The sequence below is a fragment of the Cynocephalus volans genome, chromosome 15 (assembly GCF_027409185.1).
Source record: "Cynocephalus volans isolate mCynVol1 chromosome 15, mCynVol1.pri, whole genome shotgun sequence".
Lineage (NCBI taxonomy): Eukaryota > Metazoa > Chordata > Mammalia > Dermoptera > Cynocephalidae > Cynocephalus > Cynocephalus volans.
In genome coordinates this window covers 74,440,154-74,461,483 of record NC_084474.1, presented here as the reverse complement: position 1 = coordinate 74,461,483, position 21,330 = coordinate 74,440,154, and the positions used below count along the sequence as shown (strand labels likewise).

The following is a 21,330-nucleotide window of genomic DNA, read 5'->3' as shown; positions in this document are numbered from 1 at the left end:
TGAAGTTTTGCAGTATCATCTACATTTTAAACTTTATCCATGTATTACTTTGACAAAATTGTTTCATTTTAAAATACTTTTAGACTAACCTTTTCTTCCATAATAAAACAGTAACCTATACATTCACAGAGAATTTAATTCAACAAACATTTATTGAGTACTTATTGATTGCAAAGCACTGTTCTGTGGCCTTAGACACAGGGGATTAAAGCATATTACACTACACTACGTGAGGCTGGTACATAAATAAAGCAATGGACTAGGCTGAGAAGGAAGCAACCAGTTTCAAGGTTCTACTGTATTTTTTTTTTTTTTTTTGGCTGGTAAGGGGACCTGAACCCTTGACCTTGGTGTTATTAACACCACGCTCTAACCAAGTGAGCTAACCAGCCAGCCCAAGGTTCTACTTTAGAATATCAGCTGTACACTTCTCTGTAAAATCCTAAAGCACCAACTTGGATATTGGTAGGGTCTTTCCAGATCTGACCTAAGGTAAGTAACAACACATGGTTTCTGCAGTAAGAACATTAGTAACGGTAAAATGAGTTGTAATATATTCTGCTTCTATTACATCTTCTTAGTGAGAAAACACAAACCTTAAACATTTTTTGTTTTCTGCATAATTTGCTGGGAGCCATTCTAAAGTGAAAAGTTATCAATGGTTTGCTTTCATCTGAATGACACACAATGGGTAATATGCTTGAGAAATTATTCTCTACATTCGTATTAATGCTAAAAATATACTCACATCATGAACCTGACTTATACTTTCTAAAACCGTCAATTATATTACAATTTGGAGAGCAGGATAAAAATTCACATGGACCTTAATGACTGAGAAATAGAAAAATGGATAAAGTTTAACAGAGTTATGAGCAGGATAATTTACAAAGGCAAAAAATAATCTCCACATGTTTGCACATAAGTTGCAGATAAATATTTGGAAGAAAAATATTGAACTAAAGTTTAAAAAATCAGTCAGCAAAAAGAATGCTATATTCCTAAAAAAGCTAGTAATAACTAAGGACATATTAAAGAGAAATGTACAGAGAGAGAATATCTAAAAGTATCAGCAGACCAAACATCACTAAGGTTTGCACTGGATTCCGTAAATTTTTTAAAAATGTGGACAGCTCCAAATAGTGACTACAATACTACTGCGAAATGACAATATTGCTGTTTTTATATTTATTTTGCATCACAATGAATAATAGTTTTTTATTTAAAAATTCTTCAGCATTATTAAACTTTTTCTTGAAAAATCAGTTTAACAAAATATTTAATATTTACAAATACAAAAAGTTAAAATTTATAACAAAGTTAGTTAAAATATATTTTATAAAATTATAAATTTTAAAATATCATTTTAATACAATAGTATTAAACATAATTTTCAAAATAAAGTACTAATGAAAATAAATTATTTTTTAAAAAACAAGCTCTATCAAATTCTATTTCATTTTTGTGTTATTTTAAAAAACAAAGTGCCTCAATAGTGTCATTAGTTAGCACATTTTTATGTAAACCTTTTTAGTTGTTCTTTCTAATTTGGCACTACTTAGAGAAATAGTGGGAACAGTGTAATAAGTTTACTTCATGTTTTGTTAATAATTTGGGGGAAATCTTTTTGAATAAGTTTTGTTTTTCTACAAGGGCTACAATCCTTGTACTGATATGGAACTGTTGATGTTTTTCATAGAAAGCTGTTCCCATTACATCTTTAGTTTTCATCATGTACTAACGAATTAACTGTATCGATATCAATACTTTTCTATTCACATTTGACTTATTTGAAAATTAATGAAGTAGATGCTCAGACATGCTTACATTGCAAACTGTTTTGCTGTCATTTTCCTCTGCCTTTTGAGATACAGGAATTCTAAACAGATGCTTCTTGTCCCCCAATTTTTAATCCAGTATGAACTCTCTGGTGAGAAGAGATTTGTTCAGCAAGTATTTTCACCATAAAGGGATTAAATGGATAATTAACCTAAATCAAAATTTAATGCTTCAGATTGCAAATCAGCCATTTCACGAATACGCCCAGAGCTGGTGTCTCTAGCAGCTAATCACTCTAAAGTTTTCTTCAATTTCAGGTCTCCTCCTTGCCCTTTGCCCAGTGCTATGGCATCCTTACAGCTGTGCATTTGTTCAGCATTTCCCTACCTGCTCCTTTCCTCCCCGCCCCCACACTACTCTGTAGAACTTTCACTCACACCTCTAGGCAGCAACCTAGTTATAGATATCAGTATTTCCCTTCCCACCCAACCAGGAGGGATGGCTCTACTGGGATTAACTAACTCTTCTACTTTCCCAAAGGAGAGATGCACCAGATTCAGAGAGCTCCCTGCTCTTCTACTCTGACAGTTTTTCTGGTTTGAAGGGTGAGAAAGACAGATGAAGATGAAAGAGGGGAGATGTTGAAGGAACTGAGTTATAAAAAACTGCAGGAGGCTTACAGCAAGGAAATCAGGGACTGAAGGGTGTTTGGCGGGGACAGAACACAGTCAAGAAGTGAATACCACTGCTGGCTGATGTCTGAAATAAACATTTTACATCCACAAAAATACTGGTATTTCAGTATATTTTTTTCTTGGTTTTAGCATGCACTACCTTTTATTGAAACTGATATGCCTTTCTAATTATATTTTCTTTGAGTAAACATCATTTTCTTGGCTTTAAAAAAGATCAATGGTTGAAGGAGTTCAGGACTACACGATTACCCTGACTTTGTACAACTGAAGAAGTTTGTTGTACAATCCTTACATGAATAATTGAGACCAAGTATTCTAAAATTATCTTCTATTGAATTCAAGATATTTTTTAAATGTTTATAAATAAAATAAGTTTTTATTTTATAACATATATAAAATATATGATTCCAATTTTTTTCTATAAGCAACTAAGGAGGTCTCACAACTTGAATCAATTTCTTAAAAATTATATATCAATTACTTGCTCAAAATAAGTTCATGTTAGGCAATAATGAATGTTTAAATTTTATTTTAAGATTAAGACTTTTAATCAAGTTAACACATAATAATAGAGGAAAAACCTTGAGTTATGACTCTTGAAAATAATATGTTAATTTCCCAAATAAGGAAAATCCATAATGACAACTTCACTTGGAACATGAAATGAGCTTAGTTAATATTGATTGTAATGATTAAATTCAAAGAATCAATGCTCAAGTTAACATATTAATTTCTCTGGACTTGAATTTTCTTCTATTTCCAGTCTCTATCCTTTTGCTACCAAAAATACAGAAAGAAATTTTATGAAGAGATTTAACCAGAATAATAATACTTACATAATCTTTCCTAGCATAGTTAAAAATAAACAAATTTTGAAATACAGAATTTGCCTGGCAAAATATTCTTACAAATGTTAACAGTGGCATACAAATAAATATTCAGAATGTTCTGAATCCAATGAAAACAAAGTTGCAGACCTCTTCTACTCCACATCATCTCTACCAAGATTAGTTTTATCAATGAGTGTCATACCTAAAAGACAAAGTGTATAAAAAAAGTGTGCAAATAAAGACAGCATATGTCTGTACAAGTCAACATTCTTACAGCAGGATGAAGCACACAAAGCATTACTTACTCAGGTATTCTTTCAAAGCCAAAATTTGAACATTAGCTAACTGTTTCTCTCTCTGTACAACCTGTTCTCCCAAAAAATGTGGAAGCGATAAGTCAAAAGGAAAGCCTAAGAAACAGAAAAAAGTCAACGTTAAAGATGTTCTATGCCAGCAATTAATATTCAGTTCCTAAGGAATGTGCTATGACATAATTTAAAAAAAAACAGCCAGTCACTCACCTCTCTTGACCTTGTATAATTCAAAGTAAATAATAATAATTAAGCTGCAGAAGATAAGCATACTTAATTATTTTGCATTTTAAACTTTGACCTGATTCTTAAGTTGAGGGAATTTAGGTAGCAGAGTAGAATTAACTGTATCATATTTTCTTCTACCTGCTCAGAAAATGCAGGCATTTGGTAGCTAGCCTCTAAAGATACCTCTACCCTACATGCACCAAATGACCCACTCCTCCTGTTACTTGCCCTTGTGCAGCCCCTTCCACAATGAATGCAGCTAGACCTACATGCTGGATGGTCCCAGGAGAGTCTTGGCCAACCCAGTCTCCCTCTTTTCTTCCTGCCTATAGTACTCAGAATGACTGTAGAATGCGCTGGGAATGCACTATCTTGAGATAGGGAGGAACTGCCGGAAATTGCTCAGGCTTTGTTCCTGTCCCTCCTAGGAAATGCAACATTTTGAGATAAGGAGAAACTGCTCAGGACAGCAGGGCTTTATTCTTCTCTCCCCTAGAAGCAGGATGTTCTTCAAAGCTTTGCCCAGTAAGTAATATAACCCCTGAAGTATATAACCTGGTCAGGCTGCCTTTTGGGGTCCCTCAGCTGTAAGTGCAAGTGGAACACAGGCCATCAAGACTCCATCTGCCCCTGGCAACTTTCTTGGACCTTGGGGGACCAACTCACAATGGATCCTAGGCTTCTTATGTCCCTTGCTGCCTGTCTGTAAGTAATAAACCCACTCCACATAACTTGTGTATGAGTATGTTCTGTCTCACTGGACTCAGATAAATTAGTAACCAGTGCATAATGGACCTAAACAGTAGCCCAGGATGCAGTGGGCAGAAGTATTTGAACTCCTGTTCCCAGTAGTTGGCACAATGATCTTTGCTATACTCTACACTGTGAGAATCCTCCCTTGGGATTGGTAATTAGCAAACCTGCTTCACAACATGTAACTAGTAAGGTATAGTGAAAGTGGTACTGAATGACTTCTAGACCAGGTCACAAACAGCCTTGCAGCTTCTTAGAACAATTGCTCTAAGAGAAGTCAGCAAGCATAAAAGCAATCAGACTAGCCAGAGACTGCAACACTATGAGGAAGCCCAAGCTGGCTGTGGAGAAATGGCAGATGAAGAGAATATCAGCCCTAATCTGTTCCAGTCATCCTAGCCCAGGGCACCAAACATAGGGATGAAGAAGCCATTATGGACACCAAGCCCTGTGGGGTCCGCAAGTAACTGGAACCCTAGCGATATGTGATTGTAATCTACGTCGGACTTCAAAATAGAAACATCCAGCTAAGCACACTCCACCTGCAGAACCGTGAGAGATAGTAAATTATTTTTAAGCTAAATTTGGGATAGTTTGTCATGCAACAATAGAGAACCAAAACATAGAGCTTGAAGAGAAAAGAGAAAGAAGAGCAATAAAATAGAACAAGAGGCTTGAGAGAAAGTAAATAAAAATGAGAAATAAATTGTAGAAAAATAATATGTTTAAAGTAGAAAATACCAAAAGTTTCATATTTGAAATTGAAGTCTAACCTAATAACTAATTCTCTACACTCTAAATTATAAAAATGTGTTATTTTAAAATAAAAGGTAAATTAATGATAGAGAAATGAAGTTTGGGAAAAACAAGTTAATTAAATGTCTAATAATACCTCTATTTAAAACCACATAACTCCACACATAAACAAATGTAGAAATGATTTTCTACGTAAAGTTTATACTTACTCAATTTGGCTTCTTCTGTCTTTGTTTTCATCTTTCCATGAATTAAACTGAGTGCAAATGAGCCATTGATCTGGTTGGCTGAGTGAATTAAGGTGGCTTTACATCTTCTATTGCCATTACCTTGTAACAAGAGATAATAGCTGGAATACTCTCCTTTCACTTCAACATCTGGAACTAAAGAAAAACAATTATCGTATGGAATATGTGAAAATTAAGCACACAACATGGCAGAACCATACATTCGGCCCACAGGATATAAGGAAATTTCTATGTTATTATAAAACAACCTGCTACTCAACGCATTGGAAACTAGTAGTTCATTTAACTGAAAGCAGAGAATCATAACAAAAATAATTACAAAGCATAAACCTTTTATTTTAAATTAAAGCTATATGTACTCATTCATTAACTTTTGATGTGGCTCACTAGAGTTCCGTGATATCTTCTTATATAACCACATCTTCAATGTATCAACTACTATTTCTAGCTTCTATTTCTTTAAAGTAGAATAAAGCAACTCCTGCAAGAGCACATAACTCATTTGGTGGAAGAAGTGTACAGATATATGTAACAGTAGCTTTTTGTTTCTTGCAGTGGGCATCCATAATGTACTTTACAGAAGGAACAGAGATCATTCATTAATCTGGCATGCCAGTTATGTGAAGGTCAGTTAAGACAGCTTCTATCATATTTTAAAAACAAATCAACTGAGAGTTATAGTGAAGGTTGAAGAAAAACTGTATAGCCTTTGAGATTAAAAACAGAAGTTGAGTCCTTTTTGGTGAAGATGGTGAATTGGACATAAGCATTTTTTTATTTTCACTATCTACTAAAGTTCCACTAAATGAGAATAAAGAGATTTTTTAAAATAGCATAAATCTACAAGGACTAACATCTGGGAGAAGAAATAACAACAACTAAAATTCAAAAGCAGAAAAGCTTATGAACAATTGATAACACACTTCAATCTTTCAACTGCTAAGGAAGTTGAGAAAAACAGCAGAGAAAGCCCAGAAGCCACAGTTAATACTACAGGCATCCCCAAGAGGGCCTGGAACAGTGGCCCCAGATAGCACTGTGAGTAAAATGAAGTTGAAATAGGAAGATAAGTGGGAAGTCTGCCTGAGAAGCACTTAGGCCTCTTGATACCTTCTTACTCTATTCAGGCCATTTATCGTCCTTTCTCATCCCCAATCCGAGTTTTAATCTCTGGAGAGAGTAAAACGAGGTGTCTCTGGCCTGGGAGATATATGACAGAATCGAGGGTTGGAGTTCTGAACTGATTCTCTAAGTGAATGCTTATATACTGAAAATTGAGGCCCCTTATCTTTCCTCCGTATATAACTTCCAGAATTTTGAAAGTCAGATAGCAGAATAGAATCTTCTTTTGAGCCTTCATTTGGAAAGATGGCCAGTCCTAGAGGAAAGACTAAAGAATCTCTACATTGGAATGGGCGGGTGGGTTGTAACTTAATGTAATATCTCAGTGAGATCACCCTAAAACATCACAGTCAATAAATAGCTTTACTCATGAGCCCAATTTTTTTTTTTTTTTTAAAGATGTCAGGTAAGGGGATCTTAACCCTTGACTTGGTGTTGTCAGCACCATGCTCTCCCAAGTGAGCTAACTGGCCATCCCTATATAGGGATCTGAACCCGTGGCCTTGGTGTTATCAGCACCACACTCTCCAAAGTGAGCCACGGGCCAGCGCCAAGCCCAAATCTTTTAATCAGTTCTCTGGTTCTCTTTATAAAATGTGAGCAGACAGCCAGACAGCCAAAACTATGGGACTTCAAGGAATGTCTCTAATGTGAAAACCAGAGGACAAAATAAGCAGAAGAAAGCAGCATGTAGGGAAACAAAGAAGATGCAATAAACAGAAATCTTAAAAAAAAAATTAGAAAAACAACAAACAAACCAGATCATTACAATCCTCAGAGAAGATATAGCATCCATTAAATAAAAATAAAAAATTACCAGAAAAGAACATTTGAATAAGACTTCATGGATAAGAACACTTAACACGAATATTACTAACTATAAGCACTATGCTGTACAGTAGATCTCTAGGACTTACTCATCTTGCAAAACTGAAACTTTGTACCCTTTGACTAAGATCCCCCTTTTTCCCTTCTCCACAGTCCCTGTCAACTACCATCCTACGCTCTGCTTCTGAGTTTGACTATTTTAGATAATAAACAGGGCAGGAGGAAACTTTTGGAGGTGATGGATAGGTTTACGGCATAGACTGTGGTTGTTTCATGAGTGTATACTTATCTCCAAACTCATCAGGCTGTATACATTAAATATGTATAGCTTTTTGTATGTCAGTCATACCACAATAAAGTGGTTTAAAAAATAAAGAGCTCATGGGAATTAAAATTAAGAAAGCAGAAATAAATACTCTAACTAAACGATTAGGAGATAAATTTAAGTAAATCTACCAAAAAGTAGAGTAAAAAGAAAAATAAATAGAAAATAAAAGAGGGAGAGAGAGAAACCAAACCAATAACAACAATATCCAAATAGGCAACAAACAAGAGAACATAAAAAAAAAAAAAAAGGAGGAAAGAAAATTATCAACAAAATAATTATAAGAACATTTTCTCCCAAAAAAGGTTAAGTTTCTAGGCATACTAAGTACTCAATACAACAAACAAAACTAGAAGCAACATGCATCATCACAGAAAGCTAGAAGAGCAGGAATATCAAGTAGATTTTATAAAATTCCTAAGAGAAAATCCAAGTTTCTTATAAAGAGTTAAGTACAAAAACGGCATTAGACTTTCAAACAGCACTATCTAAAAGCCGGAAGACAATGGAGCAATGCCTCCAAAATTCCATAAGAAAATTATTCACTAACATAGAATACTATAATAAAGTATGAGAACAGAATAAAAACATTTCTAGGCAGAGAGGGTCTGAAAAATTTTCCTCCTATGCACTCCTTCACAGGAAGACTTCAAAGAATGTGCTCCACCGAAATTGGGGGGTAAATGAAGAAACAGGAAGATAAAGGATACAGGGAACCAACCAAAAAAAGGACAAAAGAAACTTCAAGGTGATGAAAACATAGTTTTAGACCCAAGAGCTATGGAATAAATCTAAAGAGTAAAACCAACCAATTTGGATTGGAGCAAGTCATAAGGATCTGAGAGATTTCTGACGTATACATGATTGACAGAATACTTAATGTGCTTGGATGTATCGAAAGGAGATTCACAACTGGGGAAAGATTTGTGGTTGGCTACAAAATAAGAATCATTACCTCTAGGTAAAACAAAATATTGCACAGAAGAGGAAAATAAGAGTATGCTACATGACTCAATTGTGAATAGTGATTACATAATCATAACAATGAAAACACTGAATATTAATTTAAAATTACAATATGATCATTCTTGGAGGATAGGGAAATGAGAAGAATGTGAGGGTGTGATGAGGGCAATAGAGCAAAGAGGGTTAAATCCTCATATTCCACAGTGGTAAGTCAACAGAAAATACATTAAACTTTTAAAAAATCAAGTGGCAATCTAAACAATTAATCTACAGAGCTGGAGTTGAAAAATGGTTGCCTCTGGAGAAGAGGAAATGGACAGAGAAGTGGTAAGAGTGATTACTTTGTAAAAACATCTCTGAGATATAATAATTCATATACCACACCATTCTCCTATCAAAAGTACACAATTCAACAGTTTTTAGTATATTCAGAATTGTGCAAACATCACCAAAATCTAATTTTAGAACATTTTTATTTACCAAAAAAAGAAAAACCCAATACCCATTAGTGGAGTGACTACTTGTTTCATAACAAGTCTCATAATCTGTTAAGAGATAACATATTTGATTTTTAAAATTATGTACACATGACATAAAAAAACTGAATGTAGAAAGTAAGTATCCAAAACTTAATTTACTTACTTGTCAATTATAATAAACGATAAAGGTTGTGCAGATAACAGAATAACATATACTAACATGAAACCATTAATATCTAGCTATAATTACATTTCAATACTTGTACTAGCATATAAAAATTATGGGTAATACCAAGGTCAAACCTGATGCTAAAGGTGTAAGTAAAGAGCACTCATAAAGAAATGTTCAAGGAATTGTGATGCTAGTTTGTCTGGGTCAACCAACTGAATACTGAAGTAAGGAATTAGGAAAAGAAGAAAGTGTGAAGAGCAAAGTCCAATGTAACAAAGAGAAATAAACTAGTAACAATACTTTAAGCTTCCCAGCTGTAAGGGCTACATCATGTTCACAGCCCCAACAGCTATGGAACTTGGTATACAGTTAAGTGCTCAGTAAATGTTGACTGATTCATGAAACAAGATTGAAATAGCCATACAATGTGAGTATTAATGGAATTAAATCTGGAAGTAATTGTATAAAGCTAAGAAACTGCAGAAATAAGAGATCTCAAGGAGTAAGAAAGCTACTTGAAAAGACTGCAAAATAACTAAGGACTACTGGAGTCAACTCTGGCCCAATCTAGTTTCTTTTTTCTTTTTCTTTTTTTCTTTTTTTTGTCTTTTTCGTGACCGGTACTCCGCCAGTGAGTGCACCGGCCATTCCTATATAGGATCCGAACCTGCGGTGGGTGCGCTCCCAGCGCCGCACTCTCCCGAGTGCGCCACAGGCTCGGCCCTGGCCCAATCTAGTTTCAGGGTTGTTTAGTATGGGTTTGTTTGACTCTTTCCCTGGAATTCTATAAATGCATCCTATTGAAAGGTCCTCCTTCCTTGACATTTTTCATGTTCTCTTCCCACTCTGATTATGCTTTTTCAATCTTCTTTATTGGCTCCTTCAAACCCTCATGCATTGCCAGTTTGCCCTTGCTTCATTTCCTTGCAGTCAAGTATTCTCCCTGAGCAACCACATTTGCTCCCCAGTGATTATACCAATCCAAAACAACGCATTAGGTTAGTGAAAGGTTACCTTTTCAAAAAGTATCTATGTCTCTATTTCCCTGAAGTTTATTTTAGGGGTTATTGAAATGTCAGGGTGAGGAGATCTGTGTACCCACTCTTTACCAACACAAGCAAAAGTGGTGAAATTATCCTAAGGGTATAACAGTAAGTCAACAAAAATACATCAAACTTAAAAAAATCAAGAAGTGACAATATAAGCAATTCATTTACAGATCTGGAGTTGAAAATGGTTGCTTCTGAAGAAGAAATGGAGAAGGAAGTGGATCGTGCTATCGGGATGGTAGGGTGAGGAGGTCTGTCCCCAGCCACATAAGCACATCTGGTAAAATTATCCTTAGGGTATACAGCAAATGAAGAAACACTTACTCAAGAAAATATAGTGAGATTGGGTAAAAACTGTGAAAGTCTACACTTAGCTCCGACTTGCTTCTTCCCAACCCACTCCCAGATGAGATGGACAGATGCTCCAATCCGAGAAGGTAAAACCACCACAGATGGGTCTCCCACTTTCCTCAACTTCCAGTCTAGGGTAACAGTATCTCATAGGCAGAGGGAGGCTGCCAGCACCTCTCATTCCCTCACTTTTGAGTTGAAGAGGTTAAAATCCTGATGCGTATGATCAGAGTTCAGGGACTCCCTTCCTCCACCCAGCCACCACTCATAGGGTAGAGGCTCTACCCCAGGATAGGCAAGCTGATAATAATGGGACCCAGTGGCCCTTACCCCAGCTCACTCACAGTTCTACATTGGGAAGGAGGATCTACATTGGGAAAGGTATATAAAGAACCACTCTGGCCCAGCAACCATAGTAGTGGATGAGAATTATTGCCCTGAGGAGACTGTAAGACCAGAGCTCTGAAGATCTTCTCAAAGAAACTAACTTTATCTGAAACAGCATATGGGGAAGCTTAAGCCCAAAGGTGGTCTCAAAAACAATGGAGACTTAGTAACAAGCAAATAAGAGGAGGCTGGCAGTTTACTTAATTAAGAGAAACAAGGAAAAGATATAGTTCACTTGAGAGAAAAGAAACAGCTAAGAAGAGCCATTCTGGTGTCAGAACCCCATTCAAAGACTGGCCTCAAAACCTACCCAAATTTAACTGTATCAGCAATTTAAACGACTATGGAGCAATTTAGACCCACTGCATTACCAAAAACAACAAAGCAATGAGCTGGCAATTAGTGGAGTCTAACAGATGGGTGTGATACTAAACAAGAAAGGAGGAAGAGAACACGGAAAGGGAAAATGAAAGTCCCACAAAAACCATCCTATTCCCAGTGTGAATGTGGCCACAACTGAAGGCTGCACCCTCTGAGGAGTGACACCAAAACCTCTACACTACGGAGGAAATGGACTTCATTAAAATAGCCTAGCCAACTCACAAAACAAATAAATAAGTAAACAATAACAAAAACTAAACGTAGAAAAAGAGAGGAATCAGTTACTAGTAGCAGTAATATATTACCTAAAATGTCATTTTCATCAAAAAACTGTGAGACATGGCAAAGAAACAAGAATGTTTGATAACATATACAGGGAAAAAAGCAACAGAAAAATGCCTATGAGAAGGCCCAGATTTTAGATATACATTATATACACACACATATATGTATCCCAAAAAACTAAGGGAAAAACCTACTGTAATTTTATTACAATAGCAATGGTTTATTTCACAGATATGAACATATTGTGGGTGAAAGCCTATCTCCCAAAACTATCATGAAGTATAAAAACAATCTTTACAATTATATTGCAACAATGACATCAATTCTGTTCATAAACAGCAGTTTTAGAAAACAAATTTAAATAAAGGTTATTTGAAAGGAAAAACACTTGTTACCAGTTTTATTTGAAATGGGGGTTTGCCAAAGACAGTGACCTTAATTCATTTACCATCTTAGCACTTTGCCAATTCAAGTTAAATGTGTCTCTTCAATCTATGGCATGATTTCCACATTTATTTTAAATACTATAACCTTTATTAGCATTTTAATCACTAAAGCCTGTAATTTGTTTTTGTTTTTGTTTTGAAAGTGAAAGCATTATATAAATTTTAATCTAAAAGGCTATTTTCTGCATGTGCATCAATCTGATGATTACCATTTTATTTACAGAAAGAATCTGGTAATTGAATTACTAACTTTCACACCACCACGTGGGAGTGGTAGGTGAATATCTGTAGGAATACAATGTATTGTCTGCTCCTCTACTCAGAAGAAGCCCTGTGTCTGTTCAGTACGCACTCACAACTTTGTCTTCATGAACAGCCGGATCATAGAGAAGAGCCTTAAAACTTCTTGTATTCCACACCTTGACAATGTTATCTAAAGAACCTGAAATCAGTTGCTGCTCATGGGTAGGAGACCAATTTACAGGATGTGACCCAGCCTGTATGTGAGGTTAGGGACAGCAACACCAAAGAACCACCTTTTGTTCAGGGATCCCACAGTCTGATATGCCTACCTGTACTTTCAAATGCTAAATGTGGAAAACAGTAAAGTGGAGAACAGGAAATATAATAAAACACTTTATTTCCTGTCAACGTTGACTTACGATTGCTAGACTCAACATCCCACACTTATCGTGTGGTCACAAGAAACACCACATTTCTTCAGCATCTGATTATGGAACTGAGGAAACAGCTTCCTTATGGCCAGAGTCACCATGGGAGTCCGTTAGTCCCAACTGCTCTGTTTTCTGTTTCTTTCTTGGTCGATTAGTGGACTCCTCCATTTCATCTTCATCTGTAGAGACTATAGACCAGATCTTTAGCATCTTATCCCAGGAGCCACTGCAAAATTTAGTTCCAGAGCTATTAACAGCTATAGAATCCACACTTCCAGCATGACCTCTGCCGCAATGTAGGGCTTTCACTTTCTTTCTCTCTACATTCCACTCTCATAAGTCTGACCCATAGAGGCACCCAGTAGTAAGCAAGACAAACTCTTTTTTTCACCCGTGTCACATCTTTACCAATGTAATTATTGTCATTATTGACTTTTCTTCCAAGAACCAGATCCAAGAAGTCTTATCATAAGAACCAGTCAAGATCCATTCCTCTGCTCCTTTAATTGAACCGATCCATTCATCACGGAATATGCATTGTTCTGGGTGGGGTGCAGTGTACTTCTCCACGTGCTCTAGTTTCACAACTTCTGATGAGATGTTCTCCAGTCCCATGTGTTTGACCAAGGGCATTCACAGAAACTGGCCCTTGATAAGGAAATCAAACTGCATGTCATGCAATTCGGTTTTGGCCTCCACAATCTATTGATGATGTTACAAATGTCAGCAATTTCAGAGGCAGCAGAATTGAGAAGTGAACATCATCTACTACATATTTCTTGTTGTCAGTGTAGAAGCATGTCTAGAGCTGATATTTAACAATTTTTGATATACAAAAACAGTGTTATATGGTTCAAACTAACACACGTGCATTTTATTTCTTTTAAGGGATAAAACCTAGGGAACTGGTAAACACCAGGACACAAATTTTGGTTCACACTGCATGGAAGGAGTCATTCAAAGTCTTTCTTAATTTGTCTGGACAGCAGTTATTACTATCTGGAAATATACACTTCACTTCTTATTTACCAAATATTTTTGAATAGTTATTAAGTGTCAGGCAGATAGTGATAAGTATTAAGGAGAAAAAAATAAATCTGGGAAGATGGATATAATGTCAGGAGAAGTGTCTGTTTGAAATTTTAGATGGGAAGGCAAAATAAGTCCTGAATGAGAAAAATGACTGGAGTAAAAGCCTGAAAAAATTGAGAGACCTAGACATTTGGCTATCTGGGGGAAGAACTAAAACTGTTACTTCCGTTAGAGCAAGGATTTTGCTCCACTTACTGCTGGTTCAGCATGTAAAAGAGTTCCTAGTACATTACAGGTGTTCAATTAAAAAATCTGTTGAAAAAATGATATTTAATGCATACACAAACAAATATGTATAAATACTCAACACACACAGTAAGTTGTTTTTACTACAAATTGTAGCATAACCTTGTCTTTTTCACTCAATACTTGCATGTCTTGAAGATTGTTTCTAGTCAGTTGCTACTAAATACAATGATATAATAAGACATTAATTACTTCTCAATATCTATTTTCTGTGTTAGAGCATAAATTCATGAGAGGAATATCCAAGTCTATATCAATCACTAATCCCTAGATTATAGTACCATGCCTGCATAAAATCTACTCCATATTCAAATAAATGAATGTAACGTATGACTGACACAGACTAAATGAACGAAGTAACGAAGTCCCAAAGGAACAAAACCAGGGAATAGTTTTAGACAACAGTATGAAGTTTAGTTTGGAGATCTGGAACAGGTAGGGCAACAAGAGAGAACAGTTCCACATAATTCAGGAGGTTTTAAAGAAAGAGGTGCAAGAGGATGATCTGAGTGTTTATATATTTTTAGGGATAGTGAGAGAGTCTATCGTTAGTGGTATTGGGACAGGGATATGAAGTCTTCCGAGTGTAAGATTTATTGAAACTTTTACACTAGCTAAAACTTAGCTTCTCTATTTTTACAAAAGGAGTACTGTCAATGAAATAAGTAAAGAATTTCTCCTAGGAAATGGTTATGCGTAGAATAGAACTTAATAATCAACTGTCCAATTTGATTTTGTTTCTACTTCTAAGATAAAAAAAAAAAAATACTGTAAAGTGTCAGGTTAATCAGCCCTTAATGATCCAGCCTAATCAGTAATCAACAATCTGGCTTCAGAAATTATCATGTGATCTGTCTTATTATCATTCAGAAGTTACCAATATTAATCCCCCAATTTCAAGAGGTGATAATTTTAAAAAATCAAATCAAATCACATGATATTTCTTAAAGTTACAATGAAGATCATGCAAAAAACTTAAGAGTAAATTCTAAATCAATAAATTACCTTAAAATGAGAATCTCCAATGCAATGACTGTTTGAAGTTGAGAAAGTTAGAAAAGAAAAAATAAGTAATAAACGGGCTGTCCAGAATTTACTAAAGTTTACTTAAGAGATGTTAATATTCTGATTAACTGATTATGTATGTCTAATCAGTCTTAAATATATGTAATGTTAAGAAATGGATAAGTATTATCCTGTGATTTCATGTAGTTTAGGTGAAATTGACTATATTGCCACCCAGCAAATCTATTTCTGATTTTGTTTTAGCATCTGTCAAAATCACCAGGTATATATTTATTCCTGTGAGGAGTTGAGAATGGTTAAAGCTGCACTTATTCATGTACTAGTACAGTGCAGTAAGTTATATTAACAGTGTCTCTTCCTCCAGGAAGCCTTCCTTGAGCTCTTAAGGATATGTTAGGTTATACACTCTAGAAGTGTCCTCCACTTTGCCTTCACACTGTTGGTTAAACAGACTGATGGTTATTTTTCAAAGTGCATTCCTCACTTGGCTATAAATTTCACAAAGAAAAGGAATCTACCTCCTTACGGGTAAGGACCCAGTTTGACTCTCCTTAATTTCCCACACTTGCATTATACTCTTTATAATGTAATAAATGATATTTTGACATCAATGCTATTGATTGTAGCTCTTCAAGGTCTTCTAACAATTTACTCAATCATTTCCTAACTTTTCCTCCACTTCCACCTTAAATGCAGGTATTTCTAAAGACCCTATCGTTACCTCTCTTCTCTAGTCATATTCTCTAAGTGTTTTTTTTTTTTTTTTTCCAACCATTCCTAGTTATTACCTGTATGCACCTCTGGGAGAATTTTACATTGTTAGCTTCTCAGTATTCATACCCTAGTACAGTCACATGTTCCTAGAATCTGGAAGGAATCTAGCTTTAAGTAATAGAATGCAGCAGTAGTAACACTGTACCAGTTCTGGGACTAACCCTTAAATAGTCTTGGCAGCTTCAACTTCTGCAAGTTGTCCTGAGCCACCATGTAAAAATTCTAGCTGATCTGCTAGAGAGATCATGTGAAGAGACCATGTGGCAAAGAAAAGACTGTGAAACTACAGAGAGAGAGAGAGCCAGTTGTCTCTGCATACCAGCTCAACCTAGCCTCCAAATGATCCACAAGTTCAATGCAACCAAAACCATGACCACTGGTGAGATCAGTAGAAGAACCACCCACCTGAGCCTAGCTCGGACTGCAGAACAAGCTGCAAATGAAATGTTTGCTCTAAAAAGCCACTAAGTTTTAGGGTGGTTTGTTACACAACAGATAAACAAAATCACTGGTAAACTCAATATCTAAATCTCTAGCCCTGACTGTTCCCTAGATATCTAGATGTAAATTTCAAACTCTAGATTTAAATTTCAATATAGATATCTTAATTGCATTTCAAATTCAACATTTGCTGAAGTGGAATTCATAATCTCCCCCATTTCCTATACAGTATTGTGTAAGCTGATGATCTTTAAATTGCATTCATCAGAATTTTAGGGCTCCGTGGGGTATCTCTACAGATTTCCTCTAAAACAGTCACAGTAGACATGTTTTGATTAAAGTTCTTAATCCTATGACATCACGAGTCACAAGAACTATAAATTAAAAAAAATTTACACAAATTATCTTTCGATTTTTAAAAAACCACTTACACCAAAGCAATTTTGTTTTACATGCTTTAACTAGCTATGTGACTTTGTTTTTTTGTTTTTTTTATTGATGAAGTATTCATTATTTTTTTATCTGTGCCAAATAAAATCTACATATGGCATGTTGATAAACATTTTCTTTTTTTTTTTTTTTAATTTTCTTCTGTCGATATACATCGTGACTGATTATTGCTCCCCATCACCAAAACCTCCCTCCCTCCTCCCCCCCAACAACGTCCTTTCTGTTTGCTTGTCGTATCAACAAGTAATTGTGGTTGTTATATCTTCTTCCCCCCCCCAGGTTTTTGTGTGTGTGTGTGTGTGTGAATTTATATATTAATTTTTAGCTCCCACCAATAAGTAAGAACATGTGGTATTTCTCTTTCTGTGCCTGACTTGTTTCACTTAATATAATTCTCTCAAGGTCCATCCATGTTGTTGCAAATGGCAGTATTTCATTCGTTTTTATATCTGAGTAGTATTCCATTGTGTAGATGTACCACATTTTCTGTATCCACTCATCTGATGATGGACATTTGGGCTGGTTCCAACTCGTGGCTATTGTAAAGAGTGCTGCGATGAACACTGGGGAACAGGTATACCTTCGACTTGATGATTTCCATTCCTCTGGATATATTCCCAACAGTGGGATAGCTGGGTCGTATGGTAGATCTATCTGCAATTGTTTGAGGAACCTCCATACCATTTTCCATAGAGGCTGCACCATTTTGCACTCCCACCAACAATGTATGAGAGTTCCTTTTTCTCCGCAGCCTCGCCAGCATTTATCGTTCATAGTCTTTTGGATTTTAGCCATCCTAACCGGGGTTAGATGGTATCTCAATGTGGTTTTGATTTGCATTTCCCGGATGCTGAGTGATGTTGAGCATTTTTTCATATGTCTGTTGGCCATTTGTATATCTTCCTTAGAGAAATGCCTACTTAGCTCTTTTGCCCATTTTTTAATTGGGTTGCTTGTTTTCTTCTTGTACAGTTGTTTGAGTTCCTTATATATTCTGGATATTAATCCTTTGTCAGATGTATATTTTGCAAATATTTTCTCCCACTCTGTTGGTTGTCTTTTAACTCTTTTAATTGTTTCTTTTGCTGTGCAGAAGCTTTTTAGTTTGATATAATCCCATTTGTTTATTTTTCCTTTGGTTGCCCGTGCTTTTGGGGTCGTATTCATGAAGTCTGTGTCCAGTCCTATTTCCTGAAGTGTTTCTCCTATGTTTTCTTTAAGAAGTTTTATTGTCTCAGGGTGTATATTTAAATCCTTAATCCATTTTGAGTTGATTTTAGTATACGGTGAGAGTTATGGATCTAGTTTCATTCTACTGCATATGGATATCCAGTTATCCCAGCACCATTTGCTGAAGAGGCAGTCCCTTCCCCATGAATAGGCTTGGTGCCTTTGTCAAAGATCAGATGGAAGTAAGTGTGTGGGTTAATTTCTGGATTCTCTATTCTATTCCATTGGTCAGTGTGTCTGTTTTTATGCCAGTACCATACTGTTTTGGTTATTATAGCTTTGTAGTATAGCTTAAAGTCAGGTATTGTTATGCCTCCAGCTTTATTTTTTTTGCTCAGCATTGCTTTGGCTATGCGTGGTCTTTTATTGTTCCATATAAATGTCTGGATAGTTTTTTCCATTTCTGAGAAAAATGTCTTTGGAATTTTGATGGGGATTGCGTTGAATTTGTATATCACTTTGGGTAGTATGGACATTTTCACTATGTTGACTCTTCCAATCCAAGAGCATGGGATATCTTTCCATCTTCTTGTATCCTCTCTAATTTCTCTCAGCAGTGGTTTGTAGTTCTCATTATAGAGATTTTTCACCTCCTTGGTTAACTCAATTCCTGAGTATTTTATTTTTTTGGTGGCTATTATAAATGTGCAGGCTTTCTTGATTTCTCGTTCTCCATGTTCACTACTGGAGAAAAGAAATGCTACTGATTTTTGTGTGTTGATTTTGTATCCTGCTACTGTGCTGAAATCATTTATCAATTCCAAGAGTTTTTTTGTAGAGGTTTTAGGCTGTTCGATATATAGGATCATGTCATCTGCAAACAGGGACAGTTTGACTTCATCTTTTCCAATCTGGATGCCCTTTATTTCCTTCCCTTCTCTGATTGCTCTGGCTTGTACTTCCAACACTATGTTGCATAGGAGTGGTGAGAGTGGGCATCCTTGTCTAGTTCCTGTTCTTAAAGGAAAAGCTTTCAGCTTTTCCCCATTCAGGATGATATTGGCAGTGCGTTTGACATATGTGGCTTTAATTATGTTGAGATACTTTCCCTCTATACCCTAAACTTTGTCATGAATGAGTGCTGAACTTTATCAAATGCTTTTTCAGCATCTATAGAGATGATCATATGGTCCTTGTGTTTGAGTTTATTAATATGGTGTATCACATTTATTGATTTGCGTATGTTGAACCAACCTTGCATCCCTGGGATGAATCCCACTTGACCATGGTGAATAATTTTACGTATGTGTTGCTGTATTCTGTTTGCTAATATTTTAGTGAGGATTTTTGCATCTATATTCATCAAGGATATCGGCCTGTAGTTTTCTTTTTTGGTTATATCTTTACCTGGTTTTGATATCAGGATGATGTTTGCTTCATAGAATGAGTTTGGGAGATTTGCGTCCATTTCAATCTTTTGGAATAGTTTGTAAAGAATCGGTGTCAATTCCTCTTTGAATGTTTGGTAAAATTCTGCTGTGAATCCATCTGGTCCTGGGCTTTTCTTTGTTGGGAGCCTTCTGATAACAGCTTCAATCTCCTTTATTGTTATTGGTCTGTTCAAATTTTCTACGTCTTCATGGTTCAGTTTTGGGAGCTTGTGTGTGTCCAGAAATTTATCCATTTCCTCCAGATTTTCAAATTTGTTGGCGTATAGTTGTTTATAGTAGTCTCGAATGATTCCTTGAATTTCAGATGAATCAGTTGTAATATCGCCTTTTTCATTTCTAATTTTTGTTATTTGAGTCTTCTCTCTTCTTTTTTTTGTTAGCCATGCTAATGGTTTGTCAATTTTATTTATCTTTTCAAAAAACCAACTTTTTGATTCGTTGATCTTTTGATTGTTTTTTGGTTTTCAATTTCATTCAGTTCTGCTCTGATCTTAATGATTTCTTTCCGTCTGCTAAATTTAGGTTTGGATTGTTCTTGTTTTTCTAGTTCTTTAAGGTGAAGTGTTAGGTTGTTCACTTGGCATCTTTCCATTCTTCTGAGATGAGCATTTAATGCAATAAATTTCCCCCTTAATACTGCTTTTGCAGTATCCCACAGGTTTTGGCATGATGTATCATTGTTTTCATTAGTTTCAATAAACTTTTTGATTTCCTGCTTGATTTCTTCTTGGACCCATATGACATTAAGTAGAATGCTGTTTAATTTCCATGTGTTTGTATAGTTTCCAGAGTTTCGTTTGTTATTAATTTCTAGTTTTAATCCATTGTGGTCTGAGAAGATACATGGGATAATTCCAATTTTTTTGAATTTAGTGAGACTTGATTTGTGACCTAATATGTGATCTATCCTGGAGAATGATCCATGTGCTGCTGAGAAGAATGAATATTCTGAGGTTGTTGGGTGGAATGTTCTGTAGATATCTGCCAATTCCAATTGGTCTAGAGTCTTGTTTAGATCTTGTGTTTCTCTACTGATTCTTTGCCCAGATGATCTGTCTGATATTGACAGTGGGGTGTTCAGGTCCCCTGCTATTATGGTATTAGTGTCTATTTCCTTCTTTAGGTCTAATAGAGTTTGTTTTATAAATCTGGCTACTCCAACATTGGGTGCGTACATATTTATGATTGTTATGTCTTCTTCATGGATCAGTCCTTTTATCATTAAGTAGTGTCCCTCATTGTCTCTTATTATGGTTTTTAGTTTAAAGTCTATTTTGTCAAATATAAGAATAGCTACTCCAGCTCGTTTTTCTTTTCTGTTTGCATGGTAAATCTTTTTCCATCCTTTCACTCTTAGTCTGTGTGAATCTTTATGGGTGAGGTGGGTCTCTTGTAGGCAGCATATAGTTGGGTCCTCCTTTTTGATCCAGTCAGCCAGTCTGTGTCTTTTAATTGGGGAATTTAAACCTTTTACATTAAGAGTTGTTATTGAAAGGTGTTGATTTATTCCTAGCATTTTATTGGTCGTTTGGTTGTCTTAGGTGTCTTTTGTTCCTTGCTTTCTGATTTACTGTTTGTTTTCTGTGTTTGTTGGCTCCTTAGGTTGTAGATAGCG

The 21,330-nt window shown here is 35.7% G+C and overlaps 1 protein-coding gene, 1 non-coding gene and 1 pseudogene across 2 annotated transcripts in view; all 3 read right to left on the bottom strand.

Annotated features, from left to right (window-relative positions):
- Positions 1-21,330, bottom strand: part of MTBP (MDM2 binding protein) — an 82,809-nt gene that overhangs the window by 36,553 nt on the left and 24,926 nt on the right. Inside the window, exons 12-13 of the mRNA XM_063079857.1 lie at positions 5,562-5,735; positions 3,610-3,714 (exon numbers count right to left, since the gene is read on the bottom strand). Of these exons, the coding sequence (XP_062935927.1) occupies positions 3,610-3,714; positions 5,562-5,735 (279 nt within the window). The remainder of the gene's footprint in view (positions 1-3,609; positions 3,715-5,561; positions 5,736-21,330) is intronic.
- Positions 318-392, bottom strand: TRNAI-AAU (transfer RNA isoleucine (anticodon AAU)). The gene has a single exon. It is a non-coding gene; the product is annotated as a tRNA-Ile (tRNA).
- On the bottom strand, positions 12,637-16,000 carry LOC134364148 (ribosome biogenesis protein WDR12-like; annotated as a pseudogene).